At 41.7% G+C, this 13,720-nt stretch overlaps 1 protein-coding gene across 2 annotated transcripts in view; it reads right to left on the bottom strand.

The window, feature by feature from the left end:
• Window positions 1–2,860: 2,860 nt before the first annotated feature.
• The window catches only part of ARHGAP40 (Rho GTPase activating protein 40), a 37,093-nt gene continuing 26,233 nt past the window's right edge, over window positions 2,861–13,720 (bottom strand). For both annotated transcript variants that reach the window (XM_050314007.1, XM_050314006.1), the window contains exons 4-15: window positions 13,254–13,329; window positions 12,632–12,780; window positions 11,856–12,021; window positions 11,345–11,436; window positions 11,153–11,230; window positions 10,719–10,878; window positions 9,937–10,019; window positions 9,021–9,227; window positions 8,620–8,760; window positions 6,801–6,961; window positions 5,727–5,782; window positions 2,861–5,372 (exon numbers count right to left, since the gene is read on the bottom strand). In XM_050314007.1, the coding sequence (XP_050169964.1) occupies window positions 5,266–5,372; window positions 5,727–5,782; window positions 6,801–6,961; window positions 8,620–8,760; window positions 9,021–9,227; window positions 9,937–10,019; window positions 10,719–10,878; window positions 11,153–11,230; window positions 11,345–11,436; window positions 11,856–12,021; window positions 12,632–12,780; window positions 13,254–13,329 (1,476 nt within the window). In that variant the 3' untranslated portion in view covers window positions 2,861–5,265. The remainder of the gene's footprint in view (window positions 5,373–5,726; window positions 5,783–6,800; window positions 6,962–8,619; window positions 8,761–9,020; window positions 9,228–9,936; window positions 10,020–10,718; window positions 10,879–11,152; window positions 11,231–11,344; window positions 11,437–11,855; window positions 12,022–12,631; window positions 12,781–13,253; window positions 13,330–13,720) is intronic.

The following is a 13,720-nucleotide window of genomic DNA, read 5'->3' on the forward strand; positions in this document are numbered from 1 at the left end:
GATTGATTGGCTGGGGCGAAACACACAGATGCTCTTGGACACCAAGGCAGCATGAAGAGCAGTAACTGGGCAGTTAGGGCAGGCAACAGGCAACCTGAGGGATTAATCTTGCTCTCAAAGATATACATTCTGCAAACAATCCAATAAGAGTCACAAGGGAGTGCAGCAGCCAGAGAATCAACTCAGCCCTGCTCGAGGTGTAGATTATAGCAAATCAACCCACCTGGCTGCTCACCTGCCAGGACTCTGCCTTGCTGGGCTGATCTGAAGAAAGCCCAGCACGGGCGCTTTTTGCTAGAGACAAAATTATCTAACAAGAGGCAATTATGTGACATTACCATTAAAAGCAGCGTGTGACAAAAAAGCTTTAAGCCTCTGTATCCTAAGGTCTGCAAACCCCTTTCTCTACCTTTGTGCTAAATGGGCCTCATTTAGCCCATTTGCTCTGTCCCAGTCAGGCAAAGCGAGAGTAAGGTTGATCGATTTGTTAATTACAGTAATTTTATCTTAAATAGAGACAGCTGAGTGTTCATCAAGTCACAACTTCGCCTATTACAGAGAGACTTACCTCCTGCTCAGTAATTAGGGATAATAAGTGGCTCATAAATGCAACCCACAACAACACCCTCTGAGAGCATGGCTCAGAATCAGGAGGGCTATTAGGGAACTCCAAGGTCTATTTCTCCTTTTGAAGAAAACAATATAAAAATCTTTAATTGTCTCTCTTGAAACCCTGAGACATCTCTGCCAGTGTGTTATAAGTAAAAGGCAATAATTCCACTTTGTGACTGCTCTTGTGCCCAGAGAAGGCAGAACTAGAGTCACCAGTGCAGATTAAGAGTGGCTTTCTCTTCCTGCACTGACTGGGCACATACAAAAAGCTAAGGTAGGAAGTAAGAACAGTGAGTTATGTATAATCACACTCCTCAGACTTTTAAGACTGAGTAAGGCTCACAAGATTCAGTTTGAACACAAGTTGCAAGCAGTCCATGCTGAGCTTGAATCATCCATACACACACACGGACTAACGTGAAATGTATTCGTTACTGAAGGCTCACCTCACCCTCCTGTCACAGAAAAGGCAGGCTGGCAAAAGCTGAAGGCAAAGGAAATCAGCTTTGTTCATCAACCTGCACAGAATGGGGAGTCTCTGAAGCAAGTTTCTACTGCAGCCTGCAAGAGCAAGGTTTGGGTTGAGCAAGGAGGGAACATCAGAGCTCATAGGCATCTGTATCTTTTCCAAATCCTGCAAAACAATGAACAAGATGACAAGCAACCTACACAGGTACGCCTACACCCTCCATTTCTGTCTGCCTTCTTGCTCTTTTCTGCCTTTATCCCCCAGGCAATTACTCCTGCAACTTCACCAGCCAGAAAAGTACAGCCAGCCAAGAGGGTCAGAGAGATGAAAACCACACCAAATTCCTTTTCAAGGACTAAAAAGAAAAGCAATTCCTTCCTCCACCCACATCCTTTGGGCCAATCCTTGGACAGAACTAGGTAACAGAGCATAGTCTGGAATGAAAGGCTTCAACACCTTGAGCTCAGTTGATCCTGCCAGCTCCAGGTGCTGGGGAAAAGGACCTTGGCAGGTGAGGTCACCTACCTTCCCCAGGATAGTGAAGGATGAGGAGGGACAACGAAGGGTGCTTGTCACAACAAGTAACCAAAAAAGCATAAAACCTGAGATTGGGTGTAGTAGAGGAGTTTGAGGATGACTATGAGGGCTTGCTGTCACTTACTTTGCTCCACAAAGTGCATTTAGTTTTCCTGTGTCATTTCCCTCCAGGAGCTGAAGCTTCATTTGTTCCTATGAAGACCCTGTATTTCTGCAAATACCTTTCCTGATGCAAATTACCTTTTTTTTTTTTTTTTTTTTTTTAACCTGTGGTATTTCAGTTCCACTTAATCCACAACGATGTTTAACCAGCATTTGCAAGATTCTTTTTATATTCTGTCCTGTTACCTCAGCACAGCATAAACTTACATTGAAGATCCCCGAAGAATAAATACTGGGGTTTTATTGTGAGCAAGGGAGAGCTGTGTAATGATCAATCACAAAGGCCCTTGGGGATGGGAGAGATTAGCGCTTTGATACTGTTGAAGATGAATGGGTGAAATGAGTTTGATAAACTGGTCTTTTCCTCAGATAATTGCTCTGGAAGCTTTCTAAAGCCACTTGGATCCTCCTTCCCTTTTGTTTCTGGGTAGGATAGCAACTCCTGCTTTTCCAGCAGCACTACTGGACAGGCTGCTGCTGTTACTGTTTTTAAACAAACCACAGTCGATTTATGCCACATTTCATCACTGACTATTGAACACTAAAGTATTAGTCACGATTTAACCAAATATTCAGACTGGATTCCTATTATTCCAGACCAGTTTGGCTAGTCCAGCACTCATGTCACTGAGCATAGCTCAGCTGAGAAGGACTGAGAGAGTGGGAAAGAGACTTCTTATCCTTCTTCAAGCTTAAATCTTTAACAGCAGCTCAGAAGTCATTAATCCTTAGTGCTCAACTTCAGCTCCCATCAACCTTTCTCTAGACTTTTTATACCCATCACCATCCCCCTCTTTCTCCTCCTGTATCATTCTTTTGCAGCAGAACCACAGGATCATCTAAAGAGGAACTTTTTCTGAAGCTCTAACACAAAATTCTTCCCCAGCTCACTTAGACCATAGGTACATCCTTCTTCAGGCCCAGGACAAATCCTACTGGCATTCGTAGACACGCTAACTTATTCTCAGCCACTAATGAAATTGGAGCCAAGAGATTTCACTATATTTTTATTGTTTCACTGAATAAATGAAATTCAAATACAGAATTAAAAATTTGTAAAAAACGTTATTAAAAGCCAGCATTCAAAAGTACATCAGTGACTGAAAAATTTGTGTTTACTTTTTGATACAAAGATAGGTCAGAAAATAAAAAAAGCACATTCATCATCTGAAAATAGCTGATTTTTTTTTTTTTTTTTACATTTCCTTTCATATTTGAGACCTCTTATTTGTCTCATAAGAATCTCCCACCAACCTTGGTTTTCATAGCACTGATTCACATTGTTTGCTGTTCAAAAAACCCCAATCATCTGTAGTTTACAGCAGCAGTGATGTAGTGACCCCTCAATACATACTGACAGTATGTTCAATAAACCAGCATATGAGGGGTGGAAAAAAAATGCAGCATTATGTGATTTGCAGGGGTGCAATTTAGCCTGCAAAGGATCTTTGAGCTCATACCCATGCCTTTATGAGTTGGGTATTTCTCAGGTTATCACATTCCTAGCATTTGCTCCTTGCCAACTCCATCACTGCAACAAAGAATTCTTCAAGTGATGAGTGAATAGGTACCATTGATTTTTAATGCCCCATTTTAAAGCAGCTTGATCTTTCAAGACACATTTCTCATCCTCAAGGAAAAGAATCAGGCTCTTTTAGGTACAATTTAAACCCTATAAAAGAGGCACCTCGAGAATTCTTGACATTGGGGATCTCGGTCAAGGTTGGGAGGTGGATTTCTTGCAAGTTTGTATTATCATTTCTTAAGAAGACAGCTATGAAGATGGGCCAGTCAATGCATCTGCATAATCTCAATTAAAAAATGCTAGGCAGATTCTCTAATATATGCATAATTTTAAGATATCACCACCACTCACATAGTGTTCATAACAGGCTGGAAAGAATATGGACTATGGCTCACCTGTTCTTACAGGATCTTTACCACCACACAAATTTAACCACACAGACAGAAAAATCACAGAGTGGAGTGCCCTTACAACTGAAACTAGGAGTTTGAAATAAAGAATAAGAAAGGCTACTCAACAGCCTGGGGGAAAAAAGGAGAGGAGGGAAAATTCAGATTGCAAAGGAAACCAGTTTATTTAACAAAAGAAATAATACTGGAGATTGTCACTAGTGCAGTTAGGATTTGGCAAATGAAATACTTTGAGCATACACTTGCAGGGCAGCCCTGCCTCTGCCACAGGCATAAACATCCAACAGTGTTTAAAAACAGTACATAAAAAGAGACATCCAGATTTCTGGATACAGTGCGTGTTCCATCCTCTGAAACTGCACAGTGGGTTCTCTCACATAACCTATTTCAGTATCATCACAAAGGAATGCAATTCTTCTGTGCACCTCCTCTACAAGTAGAGTCCTCTTGGAGCTGGGATTGGATGATGATGATGCAGCAGTGATGGGAGGTGCAAATGCTTTGCTCTACCCTCTTTCTCCACCCACAGTGACCACACTGTGCTGTGAGGGATGGAAACTTGCAGCCGGAGCAATGAAGGCTCAGTTCAGTACCCACTGTGTGACCAGCCACAGGCATGGACCTCTCAGTTCAGCCACTTCACATCTCAGGGGAGGCTTGGTTTGTTTTGGACAGACATGTTCACACAGAATCCTCCACAAAGATGTTCAGTTTATGTGGCCAGGTCAGATTACTAACCTCAAATTAACTTCAGAATATTTCCTGTTATCTATTGACATATAGGTTGTCCAGCAAAGTAAATGCATATTTTACCCTCATCAGTGGCAACCTGTAGATTTGGCTTTGCATTACCAGCAGAGCTGTATGGGACACACATCTCTCGTCACACTGCACATCTGAAAGGTTGCTGTCCATTTTTTTGCAAGGAAAGTTATGTTCTTGTGTTGTGTATGTATTTATCTGCAGTCATTAAATACAGGATGTTGGTATCACATTCCATTTGACCTTTCTGCAAACACCCTTCTTCATTCTTCAAAGAACATAACAGTGTCTCTTAGAGGAACCTGTGGTCTCACCTTCTTCTGGTGATGTGCACGAGGCAATCATGGACCTTACCAAGGCGATATCCTTAGTACCACTGCAGCAATTTGACTGTCTCTCCTCCAAATGGTGGATGCAACCAAAAAAAAGAAGAGCAAATCCAGAAAAAAGAGACGTTTTCTAAAATCTTCAAGTTGACCTTTCTTCTCTTACATTTCATATTTGCTGCACAACCACTGTTGCTTTGCTTTCAGGACCTGTTCTGGGGGGATATTTTGTTTAAGAACAGTCATTCTCCATGCAAACTCTTCTACGTAAGAATTGCCGCTTGTTTCCAACACCTCTGTTAGCAGGTAGGCTCGTGTACTCTCACTGCCAGCTGCCATAGAAGCAGTAAATAAAGTCGTTTTTCCTTCAAAGTCACAAGTCTGTGACTACACCAGAAATGCCTCTATTTCCACACCTTCCAAAAACTTCAACCAAATGCTTTGTTTTTCCTCATCTTTTCCTTAGAACATCCGAGGATAAGATGGGTTTTGCTTAATTATCCACTCAGCATGGGGGTTGATGTGGTACAAGTCCAAGAGGTAAGTGTCTGGGTCCAGGCAATGTTCACCTATTAAAACAAAACAGAACGTTCAGAAAAAAAAACCACATTTTTTTTAATATCCTTAGTTCTGTAGTTGCTAGGTTTGGGAGTTTGTTTGGTTTTCCCCCCCACCTAAAAATTAGTACTTGTTCACATTAATTTCAATATTACACCATTCAGAAGTGTTTTTACAAATCTGGGGTAATAGCTTCAAAATGAAAGAGAGTAGATGTACATTAGATAATAAGAAGAAATTCTTCACTCTGAGGGTGGTGAAGCACCAGCATAACTTGCACGGAGAAGTTTAACTTCCTCCTGAAACAAGTTAAGCATAAAAACTGGGTGTCAGAGTCCTTATTTTCAGCTGCCTTTTGTACTTACCAATATTACCTCCCACTTCATACAGAAGTAAGTTTGGGCACTCTATTGAGTTGTTACTGCAGAAAGAAAAAAACACTGAAGTTAAATCTTTGCAAAGACAGGTTAGGTTGCTCAGTACCGTTTCTTCCAAAAGAATTGTTTGTGGTTCTGAGGTCAGCAATGGTCAAGGAAGCTACAGGCCATGGTACAGACACCTTGCTGATCCTCCTGAACAGGTATTGAGAAGGACACTCGAAACTGAAAAAAAAAACCACCAAGGCAGCTATTCCTCGCTGGCAGCAAGCAGCACGCTGTATGCAAACACTAACTTTTCAGTTGGAAAACAACAGGCATAAGTATCAAAGTTCACTGTCAGCATTCCTCAAAAACTCATGGACTACTCCAGAGAAGCTCATTTACAGGAAGACTTCGGCAGCTGTTAGTGAGATACCAGCTGACTCGTAATCAGCCAACTTCCCTTCCATCCTCCTTGTCTAGACACCTTTTGTGACACAGTCAGGAGATGCACTGCCACATTACATTCTAAACACATTCTGCAGGAATGGTGACAGAGTAGGGCAGAAACTCTTGTGTTCATTTTTTGGGTTACGTCAGCAATTTACCTCTAGAGCATAGGAGGGCATTGCAGAGCTCATTTTAGGAAATCTCGACATTAACATTCATGTTGAGATTACTACTCCAGGCAGGTAATTTGCACAGGTGATGTTTTTACAGGTGAGTTAGAGAGGGTTTGCTTTGCAGGGTCAATGTTACTCCAGTTTTTCTTCCTTTCAGCAAGGTTGCTGGAGTTCACTGGCTGTCCAGCAGTCCAGAGGGGATGGGACCACTGACCTCCTGACAGCCTGAGCACAGAATGGAATCGCTCAGCTGAATTAATACTTGACTTCCCCATCCAACACACTATTTCCACTGCTTAGAATAGAGAAGCAGAGAACAGTCTCCTCATGATTCACTGTGTTGCCACATCACCTCAGCCACAAGACAGAAAACAGCAACCAATTAGTTTTTTGTTTAGTTTTTTGTTTTGGTTGTGGGTTTTTTTGGTTTTTTTAAGCAGAGAAAAAAACAATTTACCACTTGAGGAGGTTGACAGTGTTAACAATATTCCAGCCATTCTGGCACAGGTTCTTTTGAAACTGCCTCAGGACATCCGCAACCCTGGTTGCATTGTTCAAATGCACCTCCAGCGAGTCCTTCAGGAGGAGCGATGCGTGGACTTTCACAGTCTTCAAAGGCTGAACAAAACAAACAAAAAAAAGTGCTTAAAGACTTTATTATCAGTCAAAACCCCAAGTTTCAAAATAGATTGGAGAGTGTGAAGAATTAAATCTATCCAGCCAGCTGCTCAGAGATTTTAGGCTTTTTTCCTTGTTCCACACATTCTACAGGTTAAAAACATACAGAAGCATCAAGGTGAGCATTATAAATAAATCACTAGCGTTTCGGTGTTGTGTTCGGGAGAGGAGATCTGTGCACTCCATCAGCGGGCGCTGGTGCTCTCTGCTGTTCAAACCCAGCACTACCACCAGAAGTAACACAAGCTTGGATGAAAATAGGATTTATTGCAAGAAATCTTGACAAACTGGTTTGCTAGAGTCTGAATGACTTCTCTGAAATTCATTTAAATTACTGTAAAAAGAGTTTAGACAGCTGGATTGCAGACTACTGAATTTCAGAAAGGTAGTTTCCAAAGAAAGGAAGTACTGAGCCATCACAAAGCTGAGTCCAAGTGTTTTGTTTTTTTTTTTTTTCCAATACTGTTTTAATCAGCAACTCCATGAACTAACTTCTCAGAACTTTTGCCAAGAACACTGAACTATTCTCACAGGATTTGACCTGCTGTAAGTTAATACTGCAATCCCAAAACCTCTGCAAAAACAGTGCACAAGACTGAGCCCATTAGAACAGTGTTAACTGCTTCCTAAGCATGGGATCATCTGTTTGATTGCCTAAACAGTAGCTGCCCTCTCCAAAATGACAGCACCTTCAACAGTGACATTTCATCTTAACAGCCATATTTTAGGCAGACATCATCTCAGTATGCCAGTATGGATGGTGGAGAATGTATTGGCTTATGAGAAAGTAGACTTTTCTTTAGGAACGCATATTTAAACTTTCAATTTATTATTTTCTACCTACAGACTAAAGTTGGGTCTTAGAGCATCGTTGGTTGCACCCCCAGTGCTGTGTGGTATTTCAAATCCAGCCCTGCTTGATATAACCCAGCTCCTACAGACCTGCACATATTCAACTACGATGGCAACAAAAAAAACCCAGGCAGAAGGGCTCCAAGGATCTTTCCCCAACTTTGATACTGAAATAGATCTGATAGAAACATCTGTTTAAGCAATCTCAGTCTGCACCAATATGAGAGTGAGCAGAGCCATATCGTTCATCAGGGAACTTTTCTCCTTTTAAGTAGCAAGAACCTCCTCCTCAAACCCTTCCATACAGATCAACAGCATTGTGGAGCAAATAGAAAATTAGATGCACTACTGCTGTTATAACCTAAATTTTTTGTTTAAGTTCCTTAAAATAAGTCTGCCTTTATCACAGCAGATATATCTGTGCCAACACCTAGGGCACTCAGAGCAACAGGAATTCTGCTTTTCACGTGAGGCAAAGACCAGCATTTCTGTTCCTGGTCTCTTCCCTCTTCATCTGCTTTGCACCAAGTGTTTTGTAGCCTGAAAAGTATTTCATGTTCTCGTTGTCAGAATCGGTCTTTGCCACGATCTGGCCAAAACAGTCTGGGAAACTGTTCCTCACTATTCTGCAATCTTTTTCTCTCTCTTGCTCTTCAGAGAACATCCCTCTTTACAGCTTCCTAAGTTCTCATGAAAGCATTCGACACTGCCATGAAAGGGCTTGCTTTTTCCAAGCCCCAACTCACCTCGGCCTGGTTCTTTTCCACCTTATCTTTATCAACATGAATCTTGCGCAACAAATTTTTAATTCGCTTGTCACAGAACTGGTACCTTTTGCTGTTGCTCTCGTTCAGCTTTCTCACTTGAGCTACCAGAAAAGAGGAGACCTGGGCAGGGGAGAAGGGAGAAAATGGAATTAAATCAAGCAGAGATGAGGATGTCAACCCAATCATCACTTTATGAAGCTTCTGAAATAGACAAAATATCTGTGTACCTCGAAGACAAAGTAGTCTTGGAACTCAGTCAGAGGATTTGCCTACAAATGTTTAACTCCTCTGAAACTTTCAAGACTATTCCCTCCCCTCTTCTAACTCTAACCAGACCAAGACACTGCTACACCATACTGCCAAACATGTGTGCAACTTACTGTCCAGAGCAGATCCTGGTAATGGATCATCATCCGTACCACATCAGCCGCCCCCTCTGCCAGCTGTTTCTCCTTCCCTTCAGGGATTTTGTTTGGCAGCCCCTTGTGCATAAAGAGGTTTGGGGCCATGACCGTGGAAACATTCCAGAGGTTCATTTTGTTATTTTTCTCCCTGGCAACCACTTTGCTGAGAAACTCAAGTAGAGCCTGAAGAGAGGGAAAGAGACTTAAGACTGTGAAAATTGCTGGAGATATCACTTAATTAGCTTTTTCTTCTTGTTATCCATGAGCAAATTCTCTTTCCCCAGTCATGAAGTTCAGTGATGAGTTTCTAATACTAAGATGGCAACAAGCAACTATACTAAGCATACTAGTTTGTCCAGCGCTTAGAGATCAGGAGAGACAGTGTGGGAAGCAGATGGGCTCTTACTCCTTGGCAGATAGCAATTTACAAAGTCGAATAGTAAAATTTGCAGAATCTGAAGATAAACCCCTCCTTCCCTTAGTATCCCCTCAAAGCCATTCCCAGCTGTGGAAAAATAAACCCTTTTGGAATAATTCTTTCACCTCATGCCTCACCAGAGCCATGAACAGATCATCTTTGGCTGGATTATGTATTCCAGAACCCTAAAGTTTTCAGGGTGCTAAGTCAGCCTTGCCTTTAGTACCCTGGAAGCTGAACTGTGCAGGAGAAAAAAAAAGCAGCAGCAACCACCATAGCTCTCATAAAGCACAGAAAGCCAGAGGTGGTGCTTATTTAAAAGTCATGCAGATATGGCACTTAGAGATACAGTTTAGTGATGGCCTTGGCACTGGCTGGGTCAGGTTAATGGTTGGACTCAATGATTTTATGTTTTTTTTTCTAACCTAAGCGATTCTATATTTTTCCAGTTAAAACCAGAACAAGCACTTTTACCTTTAGAGTGTTTCTGTTGGGCTCTGGCAGAATCAGGATCAGGAGGTTCAGAGCTTGCAACCTTTGCTTCAGGTCTGGAATATCTAGATAGGGAGAGCAACAACAGGACAGAGAAATCAGGCTTCTGACACTATTCTTCTTGAGCAGGGAACCTCCCCAAAGAATAAGGCAATTACTTATTGCAGTGTTTGTTGTCTAGGATTTGAGAACTTGCTTTATAGAAGCAAATCAAGCTCATACTGTCCTTATGAAGGGAATTACCCATGTTTTAGAAGACTGCCTCATCTCCTTCAGAGTATACAGTCTACCAGCAACTCTGATTCCCTCAAAGGGCACCAAATGACCCCATTATTCCCCATTTCTTGGTCAAAGAAGTTGTGCATTGAAAAAGTTAGCTTAACCCATCCAAACCACTCACTGAGGCACAAACCTCCAACCAAGGTGCTTGCAAAACATTGTGTTACCTGCAGTCAAGCCAAGATTGTACACCCTGGCCAGCTGCCACAGCTGAGTTTTCTTGTCCTAATTCTTTCAATGACCTAATGCAGCATGGCAGCAATGCGGTAACCCCAAATGACACAACATAATGTAAGACTTCAGGACAGTGTACAAGGACGTATTCAATCAAGCACCAGTGACTATGACTCTCAGTCATGCACTGTATTTCCCTTTGGATCCACAGGCTCCCAACACACCTGACAAGAGAGTTCAAGGCCAACAGAGCTTTGCAAGAAGAGCACAAATCAGCAAACTGCTGTCAAGCAGGCAGAGCAAGGACTCACTTTGCACAGCAGCAAAAGCAGGGAGGTACTCTGCTGTTAGCAGCGGGGCTGGCAGCTCCCGTATGAACCTCTTCAGCAGCCCAGACACATCATTCTGGTGCACTTCATCCCAGCGGAAAAGGCCAGTGTAGAAGTCCCTTTCCAGCTTCTGTTCCAGACTCTATTAAAAAGATGGCATTTATTACAAGCACGTATATGGGAAAATTCTGTAGCTGAGCACTAGGAGGGCAATCGGTCAAGTCAAAACAGTGCAGAGACCCTCACAGTATGCACTCCCAGATTTCCCAGGGTATTTCTAGTTTTACTTGGAAGGGAGACGAGACAGGTTATTAATAAATACTAATATTTATTATTTTGGGTTATTTAGATACTTGTTTTAGCAAATGCTCCCTGATCATCTCTGACATTTTTAAACACTGCTAAAGAGCTCATACCTTGATCCTTGTCTGAGACCCAGAAACTCTCAGAATGCCCTCTGTTTCAAGTCCTCTCTTCTCCAAGCAGGACAACAGCTATTAAAGGGGGAAATGAGAAAGCTATTAGGTGCAGAGGATGATGAATCAGCCCTTCCTTTTCACAGGATGACTGGGGATCAGAGGTGTGATTGAAAGCAGAAGAGAACTTACTGCCTGGAGTAGCAGAGGAACCTTGGTGTTGGGGAGCAGCTTTTGGTCATTTTCCAACAGGGTGTTGAGCGGTACTCCAAAAAGCCTTTTCTCTACAATAGAAACAACAGTTTATAAGTCTGTATCACCTCTAATACAGGTCTAAGGGATTTATCGCCCACTGCAGACTCAGGTGGCACTTTTACAAGTATACGTACTGGAAAAAGAGAGGAACAGTTAAACAAGACAAATGCATTTAATAGCCAGATATAACTGTGGTACTAGGTCTTGATGTCATGATCCAGTGACTTCCAGGATCAAGGAAAACACACCTGTCACAAGGTTTCTTATCAAAGACCCCCTCTGTTCTAACATTTGGGACATGAATCTATGAGAAGATGTGTATAAAAAAACAAGGCACCAGAAGGAAAAAAAAAATAACCACAAAAAACAACCAAACCACAAAAAAAATCCACCAAAAAACCCAAAACCAAACCAAAAAAACAAAGCAAAACAAAACAAAACAACTAACCTGTTGTTTTCAGTTTTGCTGCTTTGTTTCTCTTCAGCTCAAAGCCCAGGATATCACAGAGAGCTGTCAGTTCAATGAGGGCCAGTGTGGGGATCTTCTTCATGTCCTGAGCAGACAGGTCTCCAATCCTGGTTACTCCTAGTCTGCCCTTGAGGATCTTAAATTTCTAAAGGAAAACATACACACCCAAAAGGTTCAGTTCAAGTTGTCACTTACTCCACTAGTAAACAACTTTTGCTGTATTCTTATGACTCCTTATCGTAACCAGGCACCTGTTCATTCTGCTGTGTTCAAGACCAGACACATGACCAAAACTGCACCTACTCAACCACTAGCTGAATAAATATTTTCCCTTTTCAGTATTGCTCTTTAATCATATTGGACATCCCAATTTATCTAAGTTAAAGCCTGATATCCACCCTGATCTTCTTGGATTTTGGAAGCAGTCCAGTTCATTTGCAAAGAAGAAAACTGCTAGGATTATGAATAAGAAAGTCCAATTACTCTCCCCTTGTCAGAGGAAACAACACAGATCTGTGTCAAAATAGATAGTTTCAGATACAAGCCTTACTTCTTTTGACCCTCCACTACACAGTGTCTATCCTTGCCCAACACTGCAAGGATAAAAGCACTATGTACCCAAAAATACCTAATAGAGACCCATTGCAACACTATCCACAGAGGATGTTTTCAAGAGCTGGTCATAAAACCAAACTGAGTGTCTTGACAAGAACAGATTAATAAATTCAAGCAGGAGAAGTTCCTTCAGTGCTTACAGTTAGAGCGTTTCCATCCTTTAACTTCCTAGGTTCAGACAGGAAGGATCCCTTGAGCAGGACAGCTGCTTGCTCTGAATAGGCAACATCCATGTTGAACACCTCCTCTTTTCCAGGGTTTCGAACTGTGCAGGAGTAATCCTGGGTTTCTGATACAGAAGAGAAATTGTCTTGAATTTCTGAAAGCCAGGAGGGTGGAGCTTAGAAGAGTACTAAAAAATATTTGGTATTATTGTTTTTACAAAATCCTACATTAACATACAAACACGGAGTTCTAACAGCACAGCCCTGACACTGATCAATAAACAAGATTAGTCTGAAGTCATAACATTACAGCTACAATCATCAGACCACTGGTAAGACAAGTATGGCCTTAAATTACAGGACACACCTATGGCTAACTTCTCCTTACACAATTGTATATACTATTTATAGGATTTCACCACATGATCTTTACTAGACTGATTCTATTTTCATTTTTCAGTTGCTTTCTTGCAGAGTTACGGTTACCAGTTTGAGCAGCAACTCCTAATGACAACTACTTGTATATATATACATATATATCTTTCCTTCCAGTTTCAGCCCTATTTCAGATCCTACTCCTCATTCAGTTCAACTCTACTTCTCTGTGCATTTGCAGTCTGCAGATTCTGCCACAACGGATCTGGGTTGGACTCCTCTTTCTCTGCTGCTGTCTCCTGAAAAGTAAGAAAAATGTTGTTTTGACTACAATGAAAAGAGGAACAGAACTGCAGGAAAACAGCTGAAAAGCCAGTTGTTATGTATTCTCTAGCAAAAGCAAGCAAACCCAACCTTCCCCCCCACCCCCCAAAAAAAAAAACCCAGGCAACCAAACAAAAAAACCCCAAACCCTTCAAAAAAGGCAGTTCTGGTCTTCCTCCAGGATTTCCAGCTGCACGAGGTCAGCTTATCAGAACTGAACTTAAGAAGTCCTTTTTTTTTTTTGGTTAATAATTATTTAACATGTCACTGGAACAAAGAAGACACAAGGGGGCTCCAAATGATACCAGTGCTCCATGAGGCTGCCGTGCTGTAGACACAATATAGAGGATACAAAATTGTTCCAGC

Source organism: Myiozetetes cayanensis, unplaced genomic scaffold, assembly GCF_022539395.1.
Source record: "Myiozetetes cayanensis isolate MyiCay16 unplaced genomic scaffold, myiCay2020 scf19, whole genome shotgun sequence".
NCBI lineage: Eukaryota > Metazoa > Chordata > Aves > Passeriformes > Tyrannidae > Myiozetetes > Myiozetetes cayanensis.